The sequence below is a fragment of the Ammospiza nelsoni genome, chromosome 1 (genome assembly GCF_027579445.1).
Source record: "Ammospiza nelsoni isolate bAmmNel1 chromosome 1, bAmmNel1.pri, whole genome shotgun sequence".
NCBI classification, from domain to species: Eukaryota; Metazoa; Chordata; class Aves; order Passeriformes; family Passerellidae; genus Ammospiza; species Ammospiza nelsoni.
In genome coordinates, this window is record NC_080633.1 from 106,461,055 (window position 1) to 106,486,736 (window position 25,682).

At 35.9% G+C, this 25,682-nt stretch overlaps 1 protein-coding gene across 3 annotated transcripts in view; it reads left to right on the plus strand.

Moving 5' to 3' along the window:
* Window positions 1-25,682, plus strand: part of MIB1 (MIB E3 ubiquitin protein ligase 1) — a 77,089-nt gene that overhangs the window by 10,525 nt on the left and 40,882 nt on the right. For all 3 annotated transcript variants that reach the window (XM_059477101.1, XM_059477109.1, XM_059477116.1), the window contains exons 3-12: window positions 1,545-1,674; window positions 3,473-3,577; window positions 10,730-10,796; window positions 11,605-11,809; window positions 13,244-13,427; window positions 13,778-13,922; window positions 15,063-15,196; window positions 16,196-16,303; window positions 19,973-20,170; window positions 22,574-22,725. In XM_059477101.1, the coding sequence (XP_059333084.1) occupies window positions 1,545-1,674; window positions 3,473-3,577; window positions 10,730-10,796; window positions 11,605-11,809; window positions 13,244-13,427; window positions 13,778-13,922; window positions 15,063-15,196; window positions 16,196-16,303; window positions 19,973-20,170; window positions 22,574-22,725 (1,428 nt within the window). The remainder of the gene's footprint in view (window positions 1-1,544; window positions 1,675-3,472; window positions 3,578-10,729; window positions 10,797-11,604; window positions 11,810-13,243; window positions 13,428-13,777; window positions 13,923-15,062; window positions 15,197-16,195; window positions 16,304-19,972; window positions 20,171-22,573; window positions 22,726-25,682) is intronic.

The window sequence follows — 25,682 nt, forward strand, 5'->3', positions numbered from 1 at the left end:
CCAGTAGCTTTAGGCACCAAATAAATGGGTATCATAAACTTACTCTCAGTTGCAATGTTGAATGCAGAACAAGACTTACAAATTGGACTTTGAGATGCTGTCTTAATTTAGTTAAAGGAGAATAGGTGACAAAATATATATGTTTTCTACTTATTTGGTTTTTTTGAAGTCTTCTTGCTTCTGAGAATGCTTGCCAGACTTTTTTTTCTTTCTTAGGCTGAGGTTTCCTTTGTAGTTTTAAGAGATTGGTTATGGTGAATATGGTACAAGTTTTAGTTTTGAAGATAGATTGTACATTGTGTAAAATATTGCTGGAAATTTTTTGCATCTTGTCACTTTCTTCCTTTCTTTGTTTACTCTCACTGAGCTCTTATCTAGAAAGCAGCTTCTTCTGCCAAGGAGCTGTTTCTATTGGATCAAGCTTAGCTGAGAACAAGTGATGGAGGCTAACTGTTTTGGGGAGGAGAAAAGGGCAAAACAGTGCTGTTGAATTTGAGGGATGTCTCACGGGAAAAATGGCAAGAGACATGTAAGAACGTTTTGATGAAGGGAAACATAAGCTCTTATGTTTTATTTTTGGGTCTGGGATATTGTATGGGTGGCATAATGAAGTAATGTATGTAGGTTTTTGTCTCAGTTTTGTGAGTTAAGAATCTTCTCTAATAGAGATTACTTTGTGTTTTTGGTAACTTTTATTTTTCTTAGAAAAAAAATGGCCAGTGTTTTCATGTGCTCTTTGCATTGATTGTAACAGTTGAACTCTTTCCTTGTGTGCCATCTGCTGGATGTTAAAAGTTAGCAGGATGCTGAGAAATTTCCTGAAGTGGTCAGGAAACATTCCGAATGTCAGCTGAAAAATTCTTTTGTCTGGCGACATGTTCCTGGTATGAAGCAAGAAGCCTTGTTACATGAAAATTGGTGGCTTTTGAGATTATTATTTCTAGTTAAAATATCATGAACCATTCTGTTTAGGCTTGTCTACTTCAGTTCTGCTGAAGTCAGAAGGAATAGAAGAGGTTTGCTTTGAAGAAAACACATTATATGACTGAAGAAATGGATACTACTGTATTGACTTAATTTGTTAAGAGATGCTATAAAAAATGTAGAAAAACTGAGAGGAGGGAAAAGAGATGCTCTTAGCATAATTCTGAATAAAAGTGACAGAGCAGTTGAGGGACAAAAGTATTGGCTTAGAGCACATCTAAGAGAAACAGAGATGTGTTTATATGGCTTTGCACGTACTTTAATGATTTCAATAATATAAGTACAAATCTATATGCAAGCATTTACAAGATGAATGCTGGTAGTAGGAAGTCTGGAGAAAGAATGTTAGAATTTTAAAAACTAATCATAAACAATCAATGAATCAGATTTTGGAAATTCGTGGGGTTTTATCTTGTGTACTGCTTGTGTGATTCATGCACAGAAATCTGCAGTTGTGGGTTATTTTTGTTTTAAGATGCTCTCCTTCCCATCCCCAAAGATTTGTTTTGGACTTCCTTTATTATTTTGACATTTGTGGGTTCTTCTTTTAATAACTTCAGGGTATTGTTGGAGTCTCGACGTAAATCAAAGAAAATTACAGCAAGAGGAATCTTTGCAGGTGCCAGGGTGGTGCGAGGAGTTGACTGGCAATGGGAAGATCAAGATGGTGGCAATGGGCGTAGAGGAAAGGTAAAAATAAAACTGGTTTAAATAAGAAACTGCACCTCTTTTTGCTCATGTAATGGCCTCAGTGGCCTTTTTAATTGTAGAGCAAAAATACAATCATGAGAGCTTGTATTTTAGTTGTCTGGGCACTTTTAAATCTTTTTTTGTAATATTTAAGCATTTTGGAGGAGGAGGACGTGTACACTGTAGCCAGCTCTTTTACATTTTAATTTGCATTTTTTACAATATCAGCACAGAATTTTTTTAATTCTTAATTTTTTGTCATTGTTTTTTACGATTTGTAGCAACATTAAGATCTTGAGCATATTTCAGCATTACTAGAGAGCTGGTATAAAAACAGAGCTGTCAAGAGTAGCCCTTTCTAGTCATCACTGCATTCTGTAATCTTACTGCTTGTGGGCCAGCACATTTGTGTATCTCTTGCTCTTGGTTTTCAGTGCTGGCACCCTAGGGTTTTGTTTTTCACATAATGATTATAGGGACTTCTCCAGTTTAAAATCAAAAAGCTTTGCAAGTGTTGGGTGTGGCTATTATGTTACTGGCTTAGGACAGTCTTGGAGTGCTTTTTATGCAGTGCTTTAGTAAAAATATTTGTATTTATTGAAAATTGTATGGAATGATAAGTTACTAATCATAACATTTGTATATTTTACTTTTACAACTTCCATTTACCTTGAGAACTGATGAAGGTTTGGTATACGTATGAACTTTAAACAGACAGTGTAAAGTACACTATGACTTTTATCACCAAATTTGAGAATTGGATGCCCTTGTATCTTGGCAACCTGGTGTTTTTTGTTGAATTTATTTTTAATACACTTAAACAGCATTTAAAGGAGAGTGAAAAGTTCCTGACCATGATATTTAGCCTATTTTATATTCTTATTTAGCTTATTTTATATCCTAGACATTTATGGAAGCCTTAGGACATTTGGAGATTTCATTTTGAATTTTACTGAAAGGAAATAGTAAGTCTAAATCTTTTAAGACGAGATATTTAAATGCAGCTTTTTTCATGTTGATTATTTACTCCTTCCCATGTCAAAATACATTGAAATCTCTGAAACTTCGCAAAATAAGTGTCTTGTCCTGCACAGTCTGCTTTGTGTACTAAATTTGTATTAGAGAGATTGTTTACCTGTACATCTGAAAAAATATATAAATGCATATAAATGTTTTTAAACGTGGAAAGGTAGGTTGTAGCTAGCAGAAACATTGTTTAAATAAATATAAGTAAGAGTGAAAGCAAAATCTGTAAACTGACTTTTTTTTCTGTTTTTTAAATAATGGAAATGTTTTCAGAATTTGATGCATGGCCTCCTGATTTCAGAAATGTCAAGGAAAGACATTTTCACTCTCCTTTTGTACTGTTGTTAAACATACTGGCTCTGGAAATAAAACTCTGTCTCTTAACATAGTGCATAGCCACCAGGCTAATGCAAGTTAAACCAGACATATTAAAGCAATTAGAATAGTTTTCATCCTGTTTCTCTTAGTTAATGATGCTTCTGGTAGGAACTTATCAGAGCTGTTCAGATTTTATTCTCTGGTTGTATAGTTAGATAACCTCCAAATATACAAAAGAAAAACAGGCCTACAAAGTATACAGTCAGACTGCTGTCTTAACACACCCAGGGAACACCTGCATCAAGCAGAAAACAGCTTCAGAACAAATTTTATCAGGTTTAGTAAAACTACAATATCATTAATTACTTTGAAGAGATGAGTAAATTTTGAAGTTCAAATTGTACTTCTGAGTCTTTGCTCTAGAAACCAGTTTCTTATTTTCACAACTGAATAGGTGACTGAAATCCAAGATTGGAGCGCGTCGAGTCCACATAGCGCAGCATATGTTCTTTGGGACAATGGTGCTAAAAACCTTTACAGAGTTGGCTTTGAGGGCATGGTAAGTATAAAGGAACACAAAGGGTAAAATGCATGGTGGGGGAAGGGCAGTAAGAATAACTTGTGCTTTATGGTCGTGCTTTTGTGATATGCTTTGTCAGTTTGCATGCTGGTTGTCAGGTCATTGTGAATCCAGCTGTAAGGGTCATGCATATGTATTAGTAAGGAAGTCTGATCTGGGAATTTACTAAATGTGGATAACTACAAGTTAAGAGCTGCTTTCTGGCACACTAAATATTTGCCTCACACACATTTATCTTTCTGTGCTACTGTTGTGTTTAGATTAAAATTCAGAAAAGAATGAAGGCAAGCATAGTTAAAAACTTTTTTTAAAACCATGTTTTTCAACTCCTGAACTGTTCCGTTGACTTCAAATTTTGGTGTGATTACTGCAAGATTTGCAGTTTTTAAATTACTTCAGTACTTGGAATGCTATTGAGAGCTATTTTATTTTTGCAAATGGAAAGGTGTTGAGTTAAATTACAACCTTAATTTTCTTGGCGCTAAATTTTTCTGTTTCCTTTTGAAGCTTCTCCAGCAACTTCTTCAGCTTTAGAAAGAAAATGGGTCAGACTCTAGCCTAAGTGCCTTCTGTTGCTGGGTTTTCTTATCCTAATGTGGGTCAAGGAAAGGTTACTTTGACTATCAGCTGCTTAAAACCTCGTAATTAGCATTTTCTCTGCATGATTTTGGTTTGATTGTGAAGGGGAAAACCATGTTAATTTAACATTGAAGTGTCATCTTGTCAGATGTGTAACAGTAATAAAATGTTATACAATGACCAGTTACTTTTTTGAATGTAAACTATTTGACCTTACAGCCTCAATTACAGCTAATTTTAATACTTAAAATGAAAATAAATACCACTTTTGCAGTACATACATATTTTAGTATTACATTTAAAAAGAGTAAAGTAATTTAGTGTAGGTCAGCTTTTCTGATGCATTGAGATCCTAGGGGCAAAATATGAGTCAGTATTAAATTATATGCTTCATGGTGTCCCCCAGTTCTAAAGAAAATTCTTTGTATACTGGCAAAAATGAATGTGTGTTGTGTTTTGTAGTATAACATTAAATAAATGTTTGGTGTCTTCTCTCTTGTGATACATGGAAAGGTAATGGTTACAAAATCTAGATAGAATGAGATACAGATCAACTGATTTTTTTGTTGTTGTAGTTGTTATGACTTCAGTTGCTATGTTAAAAATTTTTGGACTACCTAATAAAAGTGCTGTGGAATCATTGAAGATTCCTTCTGGTTTCATGAAAAAAGTACATTTGAGATAAGTTACATTCTGCTTTGAAATAGTTATTCCCTTAATTTAAAAAAAAAAAGTTATTATTTTTAAATCAACTATACTGTTTCCCAACTTTTGTCACCTTTGAAAATGTTAAATATTTCTAGAAAACTCCATTAAGTACTGCAGCTGTAAATTCACACAAAACTTGTGTGAATGGTGGCCCTTCACACAAGTTTTGTAGAAATACAAATATTTGCTTAATTTAAAAAACAGCCTGTTAGACTGTGTGTGAGACTATGTATGTAGATGTTATTTTTAGGATAATAGAGAAAAAAATATGTATACGTGGATCTACAGAAAGGATAATTGGAGGCTGTGTAAGTAGTGCTTACCTGAATGTAATCCATTCCTACACTAATTTTATCTTTGATGTTTTCAAAAAATGCAATTTTTACTTCAGACAGAATGGATTCTTGAATATCTATGAGAGTCATTTGAATGTAATGCTTAATTTTATAACTGGTTAATAATTAATTAAGTGTACAATTCATTATTATTGTTTACTACTATTTATGTGCAGTTATATAAAGCTGACTCTGTCAGAAAGTTCACATAAAGTTGGGGAAAACTTGTTTTGGTACTTGGAAATTGGTTTAAAACGTCCAGAGAATGTGGAATCAACAATATTCAAGAGTGTGTAGCCATGTAAATACAGCTGGGAAGAGACCCTGACTTGCAAATGGGTAACACTTGACTCATGCTAATGGAGCTGATTAAAGAAACACAGCTCATTATTGTAAGTCAGTGTTCTTGTTTGATAGCTTATAGGCTGCATCTGGTCCTCAAAATTAATCTATGTGGCCTGCCAGCTTTGGAGAAATGAGGTTTGCTTGGTGGGACAGCAGGTGCTGACTGAAAACATGCATTTATTTCTGGTCAGATACTTGGAGGTTTTATTTGTGTTTGCTGTGTTTACGTATGAAGTGGCTGAGAAGTGCATCTTGCCTCTGTTTTTTGGAGTTTTTTTGGTAAAGTCTGACATTTAAGTCTGGGAGTTTCTGTTGCCACAAGTCACAAATTCCTGAATTGAAATCTGTGTTTATTGTGCTGTTAGGTCAGATAAAATGTTTGCTACATCCTCAGTAAGAATGAACTACTGTTGGCTTATATGGTTTGTTATGCTACTCACATTTCTTACCTGTATGTATTCAGAGTCCTGAGCCAAACTGAGCTGTCAGCCAAGTAACCTGCTTTGGGCATTTTTTCATTTCCAAAAATGTGTGAACACATCCTTTTGCAAGAGAGGTCATATGGAATGAAAAAGTTAATGGGAAGATTGTGATTTTGCTTTTGGGACTTGTGGCTGGATTTTATTTCTTCATAGCATGTGAGCCGAGGATGGTGACTTCCGTTGGTTTTCACTGGAAAATAGTTCCAGCTACAGGAGTGTCCTAAATCAATTTCATTTAGGAGTCTGTTTCTTTCAGAATTTCTTTTCTCTGTACCACTTGCCTTATTTTGCTGTGAATAGCCTCTCCTAGTTTCTCATTTTGCAGGATTGTGCTTTCATCTGTGTAGCCTCTGAAAGAAGTATCTGTAGTTATCATCCATCATTGTCACTGTGATATGTAAGCCATCTGTGCTGGTGTACTTTTTTCCACAAATTCCAAATAGTGAGTGCATAAGGGAAGTTGAGATTGCTTGCCTCTTGGTGATTGATAATTAATGTCTGTTCATCAACTTTTATTTGGATTACCCATGAAGTTATTATTTGAAAATGCTCTAGAGGATTTTAAGAATTTCTTGTTACCACTTCCTTTCTTTAAATAAAAGCAAGGTAAATATCTTGATATACTAGGCATTTTATGTGAGTGTAGTAGTAGTTCTTCCACTGTAGTTAAAACTGTCAGATCTGTAATGTCAGTCAAATCTTCACTTCTCTGGTCATTTATCTTATGCATTTATTTGCATTTGTCAGCAGACTTTGTTTTGCTTCTTTTTGATGTAGTCACATTTCTCCTGTAGTCTCAACCAAGTCAAGTTTTTCATCTTTCTGTATTGCGAAGAAAAATATTTCCATTAAGGAGAAATGTACTTACTGATCATATTCCAATATATTTATAGTATTAACTGACAGGGAAGACTGTGCCTTCCTTAAAAAAAATGTTGCACATGCAAAGTTTTTATAAGTGTCTATAATAAATAGTAAGGTTACAAACCATTCACCCAGTACTTGCCTGAGGTTTTGTTTCCTCTGTAAGAAACTGTTATTATTGTTTCTGTGACTCACACTTTTTTGTAATTTCAGTAACTTTCTCTACCATCTTCTACCTTCTCCATTTATTGCTTCATTTTTCCCAGCTTCTTGAGAAGGATTTGAGTTGATGAAATTTGAAACATGGCGTTTCTTATAAACCTTTCGCTAAAGCATACAGATTTATGCAGTCTCTTGTTGCCTTAATCTGGTGACAAAGCAGCATGCACTGAACTTTTTCCATTTGCCTCCAAAGGGCTGCTTTCCTTGCCAAAAGCTGTTGTGAGTTTAAAGACTTAAAGTGACCTTTACTGTGTGTATTCAGTGCTACCTTGAACAACTGCAGCTGTGGCAGTATTCCTGCTGGTGTATCTGTAAGATCAGTATTAATTTCTCCCCTGATATTTGCTGCTGATGTTAGATGCTGCATCAGTGCATCTGGATCAAACATACCTCTTTTTCTCAGCAGCACAGCTCGTTTTCTTACCAAGTCTGTAGATCCTTCCTCCCTGGTATTGATGGATGGCATTCCATATTGATTGGAATAACTTAAAAGTTATTTCTGTAGTCAGCTGCTCCTTCAGCTTTGTTTTCCTCCTCAAGGTCAGGGATAATGGTGCTTTTACACCATCTGGCAGCGCTGCTGACTTTGCTCTACATTTTCTCATTCTCTGAAGTTTTATGAAGATGAAATTGCTGCTGTTTGTTTCCATTGGTATAATTGGATGATATGTCAAAGTGCATTTACTATATTTCCTGTTTTACTGGGCAAGTAGTGATCTCTGTGTAATAGCACCACATACTGCTAGAATGCAGATTTTAAGGAAGTTAAAGTGTGAGTGCTAGAAAACCAAAGTTCTCCATTGTAGGCAAAGACTATTATTGCCCATTGCTCATGTGCATCAACTGACCTGCAAGTTGTGCAGTGCAATGTCTGATTTGCATGCTTTTCCTTGAGTTCTGATTGATTGCCTGCTTAACTGGGCTTTCTGTCTCTAATCATACACAAATTCTACAAGATCTTTAGCTTATTTTTCTGTTTCCTGAAAGAATCCTACTTGGGGTTTATCAAATGATTTCTCCATCAAGTCATTGTAGAAAAGCTGATTTGTTTATCTCCACCATGTATTTACATTATACCCAGCCTCACAGTTGTTAGTTCTTTTTCTGGTGGTGTCACTGTGAGTCTAAAACTTGTATTCTAACATCCCTTGTTTTGGTACTTTCCCTTTTACACTTGTACGTATCATCTCCAAACAATCTGCTATTTTGATTGACTTTGAAGTCTCAGGGTGACTCATAACTTTTAGAAATCCCAGTGAGATTCTCTGAAGTGCAAAGTCTGGTGCATCTAGACTCCGTCTATATGTGGTTTTGCTCCATGTGCACTAGGGGGGCCTCTTGCCATGCAGTCTTCTGAGTAGTGTGATGACGAGCTTACCATCATCCCTGATTTTTTACTTAAATTACTTGGGCAGGATAAAGCTTATTTTCCTTCTCTGACAAGTATAACAGCTGAGTGCTAGAAGGAAAATTGTAGTTGCTTACCCAGCTTTTGTGGCACTGAAATACAATTAACTACAGTTTTCTGTCTTAAAACTCCAGAATCTTGTTTGGGTTTGGTTATATTTTAAGGTATTTGCAGGCCTTTATCATGTTGATAGTACTTTTCTTAGTAGTGCTGTTTGCCACGTTGCCAAAGGCACTCTGCTTATATACAAGTTGGTTTATGCTACTTTAGTATCTGTCAGTGTCTTATCTTTCTGTGTGTTTTGGGTCCTCCATTATTTTGTGGAAGGCTTCTGGGAAAGAAGAAAAAAAAAAGCCACGCTCCCTTGCTTTTCTGCTATAGTTAGATCAGACTCTTGTTTTATTCTTTAGCAATGTAACATTGACTACATCATGTAAGAGAAAGAAAGACAGTTGTGAAGCTGAGGTTGGACACCAATCTACCACTTAGTCTTTCAACCAAGCATATCATTATACTCCAGAAATAAACTGTACAGGTCAGTGCAGGCAGGGTAAAATTCAAGTGCAGGTTTCTGAGTTTTGGGGTGTTTTTTTCCTTGAAAATTTAGAGTACCATAACAGGCTTCCTAGTAATGTCAGCTGCAAAATAGTAATTAGCCTTTTAATGAACATTTTGTTTCTTCTGCTAGGTTTTAGCCATCAGTCTTCTCAGTGCACTAACACTTGCTGTAACCCAGGCAGTCTTTCACCCTGATTTTGCCTGGCAGGGAGGAGAGCCTTTGGACTCTCCTGTGCTCTATTCTTAGTGTTCTGAAGAATGTGACAGCAGCTCTTGCATGTGCACCCCTCCTTGTCTCCTTCACAGACAGCTGCTTGTGCCTGACACGGAGGGCTTGTATTCAGTGGGTGAGACGCAGTGCTCCCGGGCACGTTCAGTCTGCCTGGTTCCGGGGAATGAATGAGTTTTTGCCATCTGGGATGGGCCGTGCAGCCCCTTTGTCTGCGGCCGGGCTTAGCCCAGCACCTGCCCACCGGGTGGCAGCATCCTGCCGCAGGCCGGCTGCTGCTGTGCCGAGCGAGCTTTCTCTGCTCCCTCGGGGGATTTGAAGGGCGGCTAAAAGTTCATTGTTTTCCTCTGGCTGTCTTCATCGTTTTTCTAAAGTGACGGTGCATTCTTCATAGATCAGGACATACACTGAATTTTGTATTGTTTCTGCTTACCAGTTGCCAAGGGTGGTATTGTGCTCATCAGAGGCTTGATGATTTGGAAGAGTTCAGAGTTTGCGTTTTAATCCTTTTGCAGGAGGACTGTCTGTCAGTAAATCTCGGGCAGGGGTAAAAGAATTGTTCAAGTATGTTTAGTTGTGGTTAATTATATCATTACCACCACCTGTCCCCTACTTCCTCCCCCATGCCATAGAATATTCTGACACATTTTGCAGTTTCTGATCTCCTTCCCAACTTATTTTGCACACAAATATGTCCTTTGTTTAGCGAGACTTGTTTCATAAGGAACAATGGCAGATGATAGCTATTTGGAATTAAGCATTACACATTATGGAAAGGAGAATTATAGAAAATCCGCTGGCTTTATGAGTAGGAGTTGATTACCACACTTGAAGCATCTCTTTCTCATAATATGAAACAGTTTTATGAAGGATGAGCTTTAAAACTTTTCTCTTTAAAAAGAACATGTTTAGCTCTCTGTAGTATTTTGTAGGCTTTTTTGAAGTAATACCCTTCCTCATATTCTTAATTAAGAAGTTTTCATTTTATAAAGTCTGAGTGGCAAGTTTTCTTCCAAGTTAAACATGGATCTGTCAAAAAGTGTTGGGAAGAGTGGGCAGCACTGGCAGGCATTAAATGATGTTTCCTTGCTTGTGTTCACAGAATTATTTTTAAAAGGAAAAATAACTAAATACAACAATGCAAAGGTGCTTTGTGTTAATTCCTGTCTTTGAACTAAAAATTTCTCATCCTTTATAGCCTCTTATATTTTTAAAGGTTATTAAAGTCTTGAGAATGTCAAGGCCGATAGATTGGAAAGTATTTGAGATTATGTGCATCATAGGACACGTTTTTTGTACACATAATTTTCAGCCTTTCTTAATTAAATATTTCAGTTCTAGTTTCACTGACCTGGAGACTTGGTCACTGAGGACTAAAGTTTTCTCAATCTCTCTCCGTAGTCTGACCTGAAATGTGTTCAAGATGCAAAAGGAGGCTCTTTCTACAGAGACCATTGTCCTGTGTTAGGTAAGCTGAAGTGAATTCATGTTGATTAGTATTAATTATACTCACTCTGGATTTCCCTTTCTTTTCTAAATGTCATCCAAAAGTACTGTCCTGATGCAACAACTAGTGAAGTGTAAATAGTAACATTTCTATGTACTAATGATAAATTGTCATGCTTTTCTAAATAGTATTTGGTATCAGTGTGCCAAGGGGATGGCAAGGGAGCTTTTAAGTGTTCATTAAGTTATAAATTGTGTTGTGTGTCCTGTGCAGTGTATTTCTAAAAAGCCAAACATAGCTGTTCATTCTTACAGAACTGGCTTAAATACTAAGAGATGTAATAAATTTAACTCTTTGCACAAAAGCACTGTTGTTTTATTGACACCAGAGCTTTTATGTGTCCAGAGGTCTAACACCATATGATAGCTTTTAAGATCCCAGTTAGAGTCCATAGTGGAACTTGTCACAAGTATTTAGCATTTGCCAGTGTCACTGCTATTTGCCTATTTGCCATGAAAACTCAACAAGAAACACATAGTTCTGTTGCCAGAGGTTCCAAAGTTTTTTTTTACCTCTTGGCCACTATGGTTGCAGAGACATTGGTGTGGAGTCACCATCTCTGGAAGTGTGGAAAACATGTTGGTGAGGTACTTTGAACAGGGTTCAATGGTGAACATGGTGGTGGTGCTTGGTTGGTGGTTGGACTTGAAAATCTCAAAGGTTTTTTCCAACCTTAATTCTGTGAGTCTCAGAAATTAAATTCTGCTCTTTAAGTTACTTGGAAAATTAGTATGCTGGTGTAAACTTTTTTTTTCTTACTCCCTTTCAGGTGAGCAAAATGGTAACAGAAACCCTGGTGGGCTGCAAATAGGTGACCTTGTAAACATTGACCTTGACTTGGAAATTGTGCAGTCTTTGCAGCATGGTCATGGAGGATGGACTGATGGCATGTTTGAGACTTTAACAACAACTGGAACGGTTTGTGGCATCGATGAGGACCACGACATTGTAGTACAATATCCAAGTGGCAACAGGTTTGTTCTATAGCCTTCATCATTGCTTCTCACAAACTTCCCTTGCCTTCAGTGATTGTGATTACTTGGTGCCAGAAGCTTGCTCTTCTCCTTTTGGGTATGTTAAGATTTCCTTCTAGATGTGTAATGAGGACTTCACTTTGAGGATGCTTTAGTGGGAAAAGGAATTTTGCTGTGCCTCTCACTTGTGAAAATTTATGTTCACAATAAGAAATTACATTCTAGACTATCTTATTTGCAAAATGCAGTGTTTTAAGCAGTAGCTTCCTTTTTAATTAAAAACTATCTTATCCCATGGTATCAAGAGGCAAGGTAATAGCAATTCATTGTGGGTTTTCAGGAAAGTAATTTAAAAGGACAGGTGACAAACTTCAGGGGGGATCTTGTCTAAACTAGAGTCACCTTGGCATGGTCCATATCTAGCCTTTTATTAGTCAAAGAAATGTTAGTTTATATAAATACAGACCAAGAATAGGAGGTATTGGGGAAGCCAAAAATACTCCCTGCAAGCAATTTAGGTTTTAATTTTGCTTAGCTGCGTCCATGTTACTAAGACTCAAACCCAGCTGTACAGCGGGGTTTGAATCTAATATGGCCACATGGTTTTCTGTTCTCTTGCTCTCAAGTATTGGGCTTATCTTTAAAAAGTAGCAGGTGAATGGAATATCATTTCAGTTGTATATGGAGTTTGACCTGTTCAGTTTGTTCAGAAAGAATTAACAGTGTACTGTTCATTCAGGATACTGTTTGCTAATATTGTAAAGTAATGCAGAACAAAGCTGTTTTCCCAGCTAAAGGGATGCAAGTGGCTTTTCTTTTGGCAGTCATGTCAGCAGAGTCAGTGACAGGAGCTACTCTGTCTTGTGGTCTCCTTCCTGACAAAACAGTGTCATTCCTCTAAATCAATGCAATTTAAATTACCAGTAGGATAGTTTGATTGAAAATTGAGGTATATCTGGGACATCCATTTAATTGAAAAGTATTATTATAACTTAATGTTGCATCTTTTGACCTGGGGGGAAGGGCCAAAATTCTGTCTTCTTCTTATGTTGTTTCCTGACACTTCGGTCCTTGTGAGACAACTTGGATCTGCTGCTTTTCAACCAGTTATTTCCTAGCCCTGTGAAAATAAAGTAACAGTATAGCTTCTACATTGCTGTCAGCTTGCTTCTCCATAGGCAGGATATTTCTTAATTGCCTTTACAAATGTATATCTCTGAAGCTTATCCTTGAAATTAATTAATGAGCCACAATTAATGAATCAATGAGGCAAGTTGATGGACAAAAAAATGGTTAACAGCAAATATAGTATCTATAGTATCCAGTCACAGAAAGTTTGTAGGCATACAAGCAGAAAATTACACAACAGATGATTTTAAAACATATGTTTCAAATAGTGTGTTTAAGATCTTCTTTAAATGTTTATTTGTTTAGGTGGACATTTAATCCAGCTGTTCTCACCAAGGCCAACGTTGTCCGAAGTGGAGATGCTGCTCAAGGTGCAGAAGGAGGAACCTCTCAATTCCAAGTGGGAGACCTTGTGCAAGTGTGTTACGACCTGGAGCGAATCAAGCTTCTCCAGAGAGGTCATGGAGAGTGGGCTGAGGCAATGCTTCCAGTGAGTAACTGTGTGTTTGCATTCACAGAATGGTCAGGCTTGTGCAGTATTTCTAGTAATGTACCTGTACATTATTGGTATGTACCTGTGTTTTATTGTATTGTACCTGGACAGTATTTTAATGTACCTGGAGGCTGCTGCAGTCTAAAAGGGATTTTCTTTTAAGTTTTGGTCAAACTCAGTGTAATACTTGATCAGGTGCAGCAATCTGCTTACCTAATGAAACTTATATAAAAGTAGTAGTGATTGTACTGTTAAACAATGGACTTCATAAAATTTATATAATATTAAAAATAAAATATTTAGGTATCTGAATGTTTCACTTACATTTGATGTTTTCCTTAATTCAGACTTTAGGTAAAGTTGGTCGGGTCCAGCAGATTTATTCAGACAGTGACTTAAAGGTAGAAGTTTGTGGGACATCTTGGACCTATAATCCAGCAGCTGTCTCAAAGGTGGCATCAGCAGGATCTGCTATAAGTAATGCATCTGGTGGTAAGTTTGAAGAATAACTAGTAATATTGCCATATGTATGGCAAGTAATTGTGTTAATTAAAAATTGTTAATAGATATTAATACACTCTTTGTATGAAAAGATTAATAATAGCCTTGGAGTTGAGTAAATGAAGTATTATGTGAGAAAGATAGGAAAAAAGCTTGCAGTCAATATGGAGATGTTGTTATATTGATCAGGCGCTTCTGTTTGGTCGCAGTGCAGGTGTGTCTTTGGAGGTCCACTCTAAAGACTTCAAAATAGTTGGAAGGGACATCAGATTGAAATAGGGACTGAGGCATGCAGAGAGTGTCACTGGCAGTAACAAGCAGCCTCCTTGTTTAAGAGGTGGTTAAGATAGCAGGCACAAGCAAGGGATCTGTTGCAGGTGGTTATTTATTATAACTCAGGATATTTATTTCCTTAAAATTTCTATCTTATAATTTAGTCAGACATCCTGTGACTAATTACAGTGGGATTTTTTGGTGTCTATGTAATCACACTTCACTTTTGTTGAACATGCTGTCATTCATATAATAACAAGGCAGAAAAACTGTCCAGCATGTTTTGTGTTCTGTTGGCACTTTTCAATTGAAACTAGAATTTTTCCTATTTTTAGTCATAGCTAGTTATTCTTTCCTCTTCACATATTTGTTTTAATGCCAAGAAAACTTTCTACATAGTTTTCTAGATTTTTTCCTAAGGAGACATAGATGTCATGAGTTTTCTCAATAAAGAACCGAGTACAGTGGCCATAAAACTATCTAGAAGAGCAATACAACTTAGTGTTTCAAATCACAGAAGACATGCTATACCCAATGTTAGAAAGTCTGTAATAGCAATACATAAGGTCATGGTTTTACCTTGTCCCACCCTTTTGTGTTTTGCAGGAGAAAAGCTATTTATGGTTCAACCATCTTTGTTTTGAAGTGTCTAATGTGCAGTCTCCACTGTCTAAAGCGTACTAGGGTGCAGCTCTTATTTCAAACTCAGTCATTTTACAGCTGCTATTTTATGGTAGTCTGTGTATTACTATGTACATGGCCTTAGAAACAAAACAAATGTGGCTGGGTTTTTTTTTCTGTTCTTGTGTAATTAGAATTGTCTTAGAATCTTAGTTGTCGTTTGGTTAACAATTACAGAGAGATTGTCCCAGCTATTGAAAAAATTATTTGAAACCCAAGAGTCTGGAGATCTCAATGAAGAATTGGTTAAAGCTGCTGCCAATGGAGACGTTGCTAAAGTGGAAGACTTGCTAAAGAGGCCAGACGTGGATGTGAGTGTTCTGTTTTGGGAATATCTCTTTTGGGGGGCCTCTAGTACTAAAGGAAGAGCAGCTGTTCTGAATACTCCTTGCCAGTAGGTAGTGTGTCTTCTTAGAAGTAATACAGCTAGTTCCAGTATCTCTTCTCCCATTTGCTGTCCTGTGAAATGTGTGTGGGCTGTGTGAACACAGAGCTGTACATACTTTCTTGCTGGACAGATTTTGTAGTCTTTTGTCTGCCGTAAATTAAGATACTTTTCAGCCTCTGACTGCCAGGGTTGCTGCAGAGAACCAAACATTCACAATTACTGAAGGATATTCAAATTCTTCTTTTTTCAAGGGGCATAGAAGGAAGTAGGGTAGATTTTTCAAGATGTTTTTGCTGTTGTTGTGAGTTTGTTTTGTTTTGTTAAAACTCACAAGGTAGATCATCTAATCTGTTCTCTGTCAGATTTCTTTTACCAACTTGTCTAATACTGAAAAGTCTAAAATAAAATGCTTAGTAATTATAGGATTCCATTTATAGAACATATTTTAAAGTTACAGTCCTAACTACAGTAGTAGTAGTGCTTGGAGATAAGAGTCTGAACTTTGGTTCTGAGCACTGATTTTTATCTTAAGATTTGACAAAACATGGCTTTTTGTTCAGACTCTCTCCTGTTGTTGCCATAAATTTGGCAAGGAAGTTGTACCATAGAGCAGAGGACAGGTATACATCTGAGACTTGTTCTCAAAAATCTTGCCTTTACAGGAGTCACCCAAAGATGAATATTTTTAATTCAAGCATCATTAATGTTTGTTATAAATCCATTTCTTCTTCTTTCCTTCAATTTAGCTAATATAGAAATGAAATAGAGAAGCTCTAGGTGATCTATATATGCTAAGAAGGCATCTTAAAATTGTTCATTTGATTCTGTTATGTATGCTGTTGCTTTGAGTTTTCTACTGCTGAACAGCCTTACAGGGGTGTGTGTGTGTCTTGAAACTCACCTGCAAGTGTTGGCATTCCAGGTGAATGGGCAGTGTGCTGGACACACAGCTATGCAAGCTGCAAGCCAGAACGGCCATGTCGACATTTTGAAGTTGCTTCTGAAACAGAACGTGGATGTAGAAGCAGAGGTAACCTAAAAATTTCAAAATATGCTTTGTGTGTCCTTAAACTTTGTTACATGCATAACAATTGTACTCAACTCGCCTTCTTTTTAAAGAAAAGTGTGAAAAACTGCTTTTATAACTGTGATTGTGACTCCTACTCCTACTAAATGAGACTCCTACTAACAGTATTATGAAGGGTCAATATCTAATTCCTTACCACTTCTTATTAAATGAAATACAACAACTAACATGATAGAGCTATGTAAGCCAGCATACCCTTCTTTCTTTCCTTTGGTTTCATTTCAACAGTAGAATACAATGCCCCTGTGGCATTGAGGGGAAAAAGATGTTTATAGATGCTGCATCTCCAACTTCACATGCTTGCCATGCTTCTTATATATACAAAATTGAGTTAGGAGAAATCTTTCAATTCTTAACTAAAACAAGTTTAAGCAGAAGGTAATAGCAGTATCTTTGGGTATAAGCTGCCATCTCTGTGACCAGTTTTTCAGTGCCTTTTTTTTAAACCTCTCTAAAAATGGAAGTTTAAGTTTAAACCTCTTGTTTAGGTTTTTTAGAATAATTGTTCATGAGAATTATCTATCAGCATACTCTGATATTTGCATTTTGAATTGATTTTTAGTCAATTATTTGCACAGAATGCACTCTGATATTGCAGCCATTTCTTGTTTTGCACAAGGCAAGAAGCACAAGAAGGATCTGTCAAATTTGATTTATTAATAATAAAAACTGAAGACTAGTGGGATGCTGAGAAATTAATTGTGCACCCAGTTGTTGTTTGCATAACAGAAAAATAACTTCACATGCTTGAGCATCTAGCATTATATTGTGTTTGATATACAGAAGTTAAAGAATATTAAGACATTAATGAGACAATGTAATTCTTGGAATTAAAATTATTTTATTTTTACAGACACACCATTAATTTATAAAGCTTTCATTCTGGCTTAAATTGATGCAATACATACTTGCTGTGGTCTGATTTCTGTGAAATAACTTCATGATAGAAGTAGTGCTTTCACTGCAGTATAAAGCAAATACTGGTAAAATTAGGCTAAACTGCTTTTTGTCTGTACTCTGGTGTTCAGAGCTGCCATGTTAATCAAGTGGTGGACTGAAGGGACAGTTAGAAGCGTTAAAGAGATAGGTAGAAGCACTACTTAAACAGTTTGAAGACAATCCACCTGGTAATCTACTAGCACTAGAATTGTGAAGAGTTTCAGGTTTCAGGCTATAGAAGCACCATTACACTAGCATAAAAAAAATTGTCAGGGATTTTACTTGACTTTTAAATCCGTCTTCATATAACTGTGTTGCTGAAGTGAGGATGGTTTTCCCACTTGATTATATAATTGCCTTGGTTATTATAATAGTAATAATATTCATAATACTATTAGATTTGTAGTTACATCTTTCAAACTTTAAAAATGTAAGCTGTTTTATCAATATTTTAAACATATATATAATGTTTATAAACATAATTGTTTAGGAAATGCAAAGGTCAGCAGAGCCGTCCCATTAAGCAGAGAGCAAAAATGTCGTCCATTTACTTCACTGTTGTGGTCTGAGGCATGGAAGCAATGGATAAAAATCCTTACTTTCCTTGCTTTATAGCTAAGTTGGATATTTTTACACTTAAAGTCATTACTTCAGAGTATATCCATTTATGATTACATTTTCTGGGAATATCCTCATTGTTTTCTCCTCTGTTTTTCTCTGATGTCTTAATGTAGACTACAAGTGGCCTCTGTTTAGTCAGAGAACAGTTGGTTATTGGCGTAGCTCAAAAACCCAATGTAGATATTGCATATTAAGAATATGTAACCTTCTAGGCTGAAGGCTAATGCTAATGGTTGTCAGTTATTATATGAAGAGTATTATATTATACTGTTGGCATGTATAGAAATGTAGTGCTTTTAGTATTTAGATATAAATTTAAATGTCAATGTAAGTCTTAAGGACAGATGGTTTACTAGCTGCTAGCTTTTTCTAGATGAATTATTGCTATTGGGTAGGATTTAGTTTCTGAGATTATTTGTTTTGATGCTGAGCTAAAGAAAAACCTGCATGATAACTGGACCTCTGCTTATTAAAGTAGGAATTCTGTACATTAAGACTTAATAAAATCAGGCGGTTGTGTCTCAGAATTGAAATATGGTAAAACTAAAACAGTCAATAATTATACAGGGTTTCATCCATAAATATCTTGGTGTACTTTTCAGACTGCAAACATGAAAAGACAAATTACCATGCCTCTGTGAAACCAAGTGCTCTGTAAATACAAGTCTTGTAGCAGTTTAGGACTACTGTCACACTTTGATAAAGATTGCCTCATAATGATCCTTATAACCAGATGAAAAATATAGAGAAGGTCCCCTTTCTGATCCTTTTCCCTTCCAAATGGGCAAACTTTGGCTTTTTTTGACTGTTGGTTCTTGTTAGATGAGCCTGAGAAGGAATCCTGCAATCTGAGAAGGCAATTTGGTAGTGTGAGTTGACTTAGAGGGAAAAAAAGTATCTTTTCAAGAAGCTGTTTAAGCTGCTATGTAGTGCCCTGACTATCTTGAAAACCATATCCATGTTTTCAAAAAGATACATTTGATAATTAGGTGATAAGTCTTCTTCCACCATTGTAAATGCTGTAACTAGTCTCATTGTGCAAATAGAGTTTGTGCTAAGAGCTATTAATTTTGGCATAGGTTTAAAATGTTTTAGAAATGTGCAATATATAATAAAAAGTACTTGGAAAGATGTTGCTGAAAAAGCAAATTGATGAGAAACCGAAGCTCACTCAGGAGAGGCAGTGAACCCTTGATCGGTCATGATTTTATTTTACAATTTTCAGCGTTTCTCTGTTTTCAAGATTGAATCCTACAAATGCATGGTTACATTAAACTGTGCAGAAATACCTAGCTAGAAACTACCTTATGGAAGTTATTTAATCATGTAAACTTCCATTTTACTTCTATCTTTTCTATACTGTCATTAATGCTGAAATCGCTTGATTGATATTTTAAAATGTTTCATGTTGTACAGTCAACTTCTATGAATGTTAAAATTGCCCAAACTGACAAATTTGACTTTCACATTTTAATTCTCAATTTGTGTGAAACTGAAACAAACTGAATCAGAGTTTTAACACTGTGAATCATCAACACAGAATCAGAACTTCTAGTTAATGTCAGCATCAGTCACAAATTTCCTTTGGAAAAAGTTTTTTTTAAGTGAAAACCAAGACACATAATAAATCCTAATAAATACTAACCTAATTACATGAACAAGAAAATATTCATGTCTTGCCCTGTGGTTTGAGCCATAATACTTCCGAGATTACAGGAAGAACTACCCTGGGATATTAAATGTAATACTGTTTGGGCATTGGATTTAATCTGTGGGTTTTTTCGTTCTTTTCATTTGGATATTTTCTTGACAGTTGTTGTTTTATAGTAGGAACCCAAATGAAGCCATTTGAGTTTGATGAACAAACCACACAGATTCAGGGCAATAGTTATATATGCTGTAGAATGTCATATGTTTTAGAGCATGTGTGTTTCTATATGAAGTGATTCTTCATCCTTTATTGCTGCAGTTTGAGCAATTATTTAATTGGCTATTTTAATGGTGTCATGGAAGTCTCATTTTTCTTATTCCATCAAATTGTTTCCACTTTAGGACAAAGATGGAGACCGGGCTGTCCATCATGCAGCCTTTGGTGACGAGGGTGCTGTGATTGAGGTTTTGCACCGCGGCAGCGCAGATCTCAATGCTCGCAACAAGCGCAGGCAGACTCCGCTCCATATTGCTGTCAACAAAGGTCATCTGCAAGTTGTCAAGACTTTACTGGACTTTGGCTGCCACCCCAGTCTCCAGGTAAAGTAAATTTTAATGGAGAGTCACTTTTCAGCTACTGAATTGTGTGATTTGCTGCATGTAGGTGATAGAAAAATCATGGTAAATGGGATTGAAAGGAACAGAGATGGTAAAGTTCTCTGTCTCAACCTTTACCCCACCATGTGATCAACTGTAACAAAAATGCTGTTCAGTCTGTTTGTTTTCTTGACAGCTAGATTGACTCCTGCTTTATTCTATAGTTGATGCTAATTGCTATTTTCACAGTCTGTAGTTATTTCTAATTGTTAACTTTCCTTCCTGATTAATTACTCCTGTATCGAACCCACAACTCTGTGCTCCTTCTGCAAGCTACAGTTTAGCAGGCTGATAAGACTGTGGAAAGTTTTGTTAAAAGAAACCTTTAATTTTTTTTCCCCAAAACAGACTTATCATTGATAGAACTCTTTAATCCGATTCACTTTCAAATATTCAGCTTTTTATCGAGAAAGCACTCGTGTAGGATTTGAAGTACCATAATTTCATAGGGAATTTCATCTGTAATGAAGGTGATGGAAGCAGTAGCATAAGTGCAGTGTCCTGTTTAGCAGGTAGAATGGAAATGTGCTATCAGATAAGCAGGTATTCCACTGCTGAATGCAGCTGCATGAACTGCATTAGTAAAACAAATGAGAATGGGTAAGTTTGAAGAGATTGGCATCAGAAAAAGCTGTAGTGGCCTGGGCAAATCAAGATATGCAGTAACAAGATATTGCCTCCTTGCTTTGCCATGTCAACAATCAGATTTTTTGGGGGGCTGTATATCCACATAAAAGATGAGCAAAAACTTTTTTGAAATTAATGAGCATAGTGATTGTTTATTTATCTCCTTCTATGTGACTCTTGAGGTACTGTCTTGGTCTTGCTGAGATTGAGCTGTTCTATCCATCCAGATCCTGTTTAGTATTTGTTGAACAGAAGGTATAATAAGGAGTTTCATGTGCTGAGACCAGTGAAGGGTGATTGTAACTCACATAGGAACTATGGGTAGCCAAAGTGGATTTACCCTAGTCTAAATTACAGAAGTTTGTTTCAGTTGAAAAAGTCTGTGGAATGGTGCAAGGATGCTGCATCTGGAAAATATAATTGGCTATTGAAAAAAATTAACTTCCAGATTCAGCATGTGTGCTGAGGAACTGCGATGTGCAAATGTGAGTAGGTGATTGATTTTGTCAATGAAAACACAGGGGAGTGAGACTGAGGTGTGACTGGAATTTAACTGGCCAGCACTCTACTACTGTGGCCACTCACTCTGTAAACATATATTAATTAAATGCAAGCATTTAAACCAAATAAAAGCTACGTGATTTGGTTCTGGCAAATTGGTTCACACTGGTTCAAGTGCCATATTCTGGCACTTTTTGTTTGGCAGGTTTTGATTCTCACTGTAGAGATCTGTTTTTGTACTAGTGAATTGCTAAAATGTTCAGTTTCTGTGTTAGCTTGCAGTTGAGTCAGTGTTGGTGGCAGGAGACTTCCTGACTTACATGGTGCAACAATTTTACTGGAAGCATCAATCTGGAGATTTTGCCTATGTAGCTGGAAGTAAGCTTAAATGGATGTGTTTTCTCGCTGTTGGTCTAGGGCATTTCTCTTCAATCCAACCATTTGCGTCCTTGAATAAGTAATGTACAAAATGCTTCTAGGAGTAACAAGTATTTTTTCCTTATTTGGGATACTTGAAAAATAAAGCATTAAGCTACAAGTATAAATTCTTTGCTTGTTCATTTGTGCTGTCAAGTATTATCATGTGCCTTGTGTAATAAAATCTTGCCATAACAAGTTAAAAGCTTAATATTGCTTTATGGCATTGGCTTTTGCTTCATGGAAAGTTATATGCTTAGTTAAAACAACAGATATGCCTACTTTTAGTACCTGGACTGCATTTTATTTTGATTTGCCTATGCTTTAATTTCACACTATCATTTTGGTATTGTCTTCTACATGGTTAATAGCTGGTTAAACTTAGCATTTATTACTCAAAATTCCGTGCCTCCTTTCGCCTGTCTAGTTTTCCCTCTGTCACATTAGTTTTTGTTGCTGTCCTGTTATTTATAAATTGTAATTTGGGCATCCAACTCCATCTGGATGAGCAGCATAGAGAAGTCATTATCTACCCCAGTGTGTTCAGCACTATGGGGTACAAAGCATGGTTCTGGCAATAATGGGTCTGTACAATGGTGGAGCTCAGGGTGGGGCTTCCCACTGAAGCATTTGCAAAACTGGAGCAAGATGAGAGGCAGCTTGCTCTGAACTGTGCAATATAGCAGCACTCAGGTCTAGAAGAGCTGTTTTGTGTTTATGCAGTCAGTTTTCCTAGTGCTATTTTAGCATCTTTTTAATGTGGATGCATGCAAAATTGACATAAACTGTTTCTGGTTTTAGGATTCTGAGGGAGACACTCCACTTCATGATGCAATAAGTAAAAAGCGTGATGATATCCTTGCTGTACTCTTAGAAGCTGGAGCAGATGTTACTATCACCAACAACAATGGGTTTAATGCTCTTCATCATGCTGCACTAAGAGGAAATCCTAGGTACAGATTTCTTTTTAATTATTTTTTATTGTATGTAAAAGGAAAACAAGTACAGGTGAGGGTAGAACTATGGTATTCTTTCAGAAGGTCCTTATATCTGCATGTAGATGTATTTCTTAAATGTTGATGTTGCTTAGCTGTCTTTCTAATGTTTGGAAGCCCTTACTAGAATGAAGCTAGGAGTCTGCTCAGTTTAATGCCTGTGTCCAGATAACTCCAAATTTCTTAGAAATCTCCTGTCATGGCTATAAAATTTTGCCAATAAAAGTTTTGATAAATAAGTTGTAAGATCTTGAAGATGAAATCGTGATGTAGGATAAAAACAGTAAATACTGCTCTTTCCCTTCTTGAGTATTGGAATTGATAAAGGAATTTGAGGTTTTTAGAAATACTTACTTGTGGATAATTATTAAGTCAACCATACACTTCTAAAGCACTCAGGATTATTGCATTAGATTATATTTGTCAGTATTTGAAACAGTTAAATATATTTTCATAGAAGTGTATCTAGAAGGAATTTTGTGTTTCAGCTTTTATATAGCAGCTCAACTGAAAAATTCATTTTAAATCACAGTTTATTTTATGCTTACTGTATTCTATATGTCTATATTCAATTTTCAGTTAAGGTAGCTCTTGAAAAATCCTTCATAGATAGAACTTTAAAGAAAAGTTGTGTTGCTGGTTCCTTATTACACTGTGGATAAATAGTATTTTTCAAAGCTGTCATGCCAACAAGACTTCAATAATACTTTATCCTCGGGTGGAGTATTTAGTATAGTTTACACAAAAGAAGAAATGTGCATGTTTCCTTACAAAATTTGGCTTTTCAGTTGAGAGGAGTTGGAGAAATAATGCTGTAAATTTGTATAAATTCCACCCATTATTAATATATGGGATTAAAATCTAGGTTAGTCTCTTAAAACACAGCTATCAAGATTGATGGTTAAAAAGTAAACATAATTAATTATCTATGTTTGTAGAAAGGAATCATTTCATGAGGTAAAAGTAGTGGCTGGAAGTGTTGATAGAACGAATAAATGTTTACCATTTTCTACAGTACTCATAAAAGGTCTTTATGAGAACATGTCAAGGACCAAGTGAAGGGAGCTTATTTTTGGCATTCAGAAGACAATTCTTCCAAGTCTCATTTGGTAATTTGGTAACTTCTTCCTCTAAAGTGAATTCTTCCTACTTATATAACAGCATTAGCCTGGAGCACTGTTTCCTGTCTCAGTTACCCTGGTGGGGTATATTTATTTTTTTTCCTGCAATGCTTTTCCTCACCTCTTGTGGTAGTTGGTTTGTGTGACCATAATCTCAAGATGAGATGTAGGGAAAGTGTATGGGGAAAAAATGTTTTTCATAGGCATGTGCTGGAGATTTTTCTGTGGGTGAATATTTTAAAAGTGACAGACCATTCATTTAATGGAGGGATCCAAGTTGTAGTTCAGACTGGATCTGTTTGATGGTTGGTAGAATGTGAAGTATAGTGCAATTTTAACCAGAATCCTTCCTCCTTTACAAAAGTTTTCATTGGAAGTATTGGAAAATGTTTCCAATATTAGTGATTTGAATGCTGTGTGGGTTCCCTCCATACAAGAGGTTTCACTAGTATCTAAAACAGATATTTAATATTCTTTCTTGGTTGCAGTTCCATCTGAGCACTGCTCAAGCATGCGGAAAAAGAATTTTGTCTCCCATCAAGGAAGGAGTAGTTTAATCTAAAATATCTAATGCTCACAGTATTAGATATTTTACCCATCAGCCTGAGAAGAAATAATTGAAAATGAAACCAAAATAAATCTATTTTGATTTCTCCCCCTGGCCAAAAGTTGTCATAATATTTTCATTCATCTAGGAGTTGAGTTTTATATTACTCAAGACTTCAGTGATGCTCCTTTGTTTCATTGCTGATTTTGTAGTTCTGCCACTTGCCCGTTTCTTAATGAAACCAAAGTTTTTGTTTTTACCACTTTGTTTTTCTAATCTGATATAGAGCAACAGCTATTACTGATCTGTTAAATGCAGTAAGCACAAGCTATTTAAAACACTGTTAAAAATAACCCCCTCATCTTTAGTTTGTTACTACTGTGGGTCACAGACAGTATGTAATAGGTTCTGCTTGAAACCTTACTTTAAGACCTATCTTTCCTCATCTAAGCTTCCCTGCTCCACCTAACTGAAGGTTTTGTTGCTTCAGGATGTGGTACCTTATATTAATAGAATGCATTAAATTCTCCTTATATTCAAATATATAGATATATTATGTAATTTCTGTATTATTTTATAAAAGTCAAACATGTATTCAAATATATATATAAATGTGTAGGCATTTGTGTGCATAGCTATAATTCTAAAAATTAAAAATGTGCTGTGTATGCAAGAATTAGTGAAGTTCACATGCACCGTCCTTGTTGAGGATAATAAAAGAAATGCATGTGTTAAGTGCATGAGTATCACAATAAATGGAGGTGGATTTCTGTAGTATTTTTTCTGGTTGATGTCAAAACAAATAGGTATTTGGAACCAATTTCATTTTCAGAGCAAAATTTCTTGTTTCTTGAGTTCTGACCTTTATAAATAATAGGGAGATAAATGTCCCAAGACAAAACCTACAAATTATGCTGAGAAGAACATGCCAAAGTTTTTAATTTTTCATATGAAAACAAATACATTCTATTTTAAATGTTTGAGTATTGGATAAATAATATAAGAAAGATAGCGATTTATGTCAAATACTGCTGAGATTTTCTCAGCACTTTATCTTCCATGGCAGTTTGGCTGTGTTTTCCACAAGTCAAGGTACAGTGTGTTTCAGAGAGCTTCCTATTCTTAGAAGAATATTTCTCCTTTTCATGTTTTGCTTCTCTTTGTACCTTGTGAATTGGTACAGAAGGAACTTTCAGTTTTTCTGCTGATGTATAATATTGAAATGTAGAATGAATGTTAGTTAATGC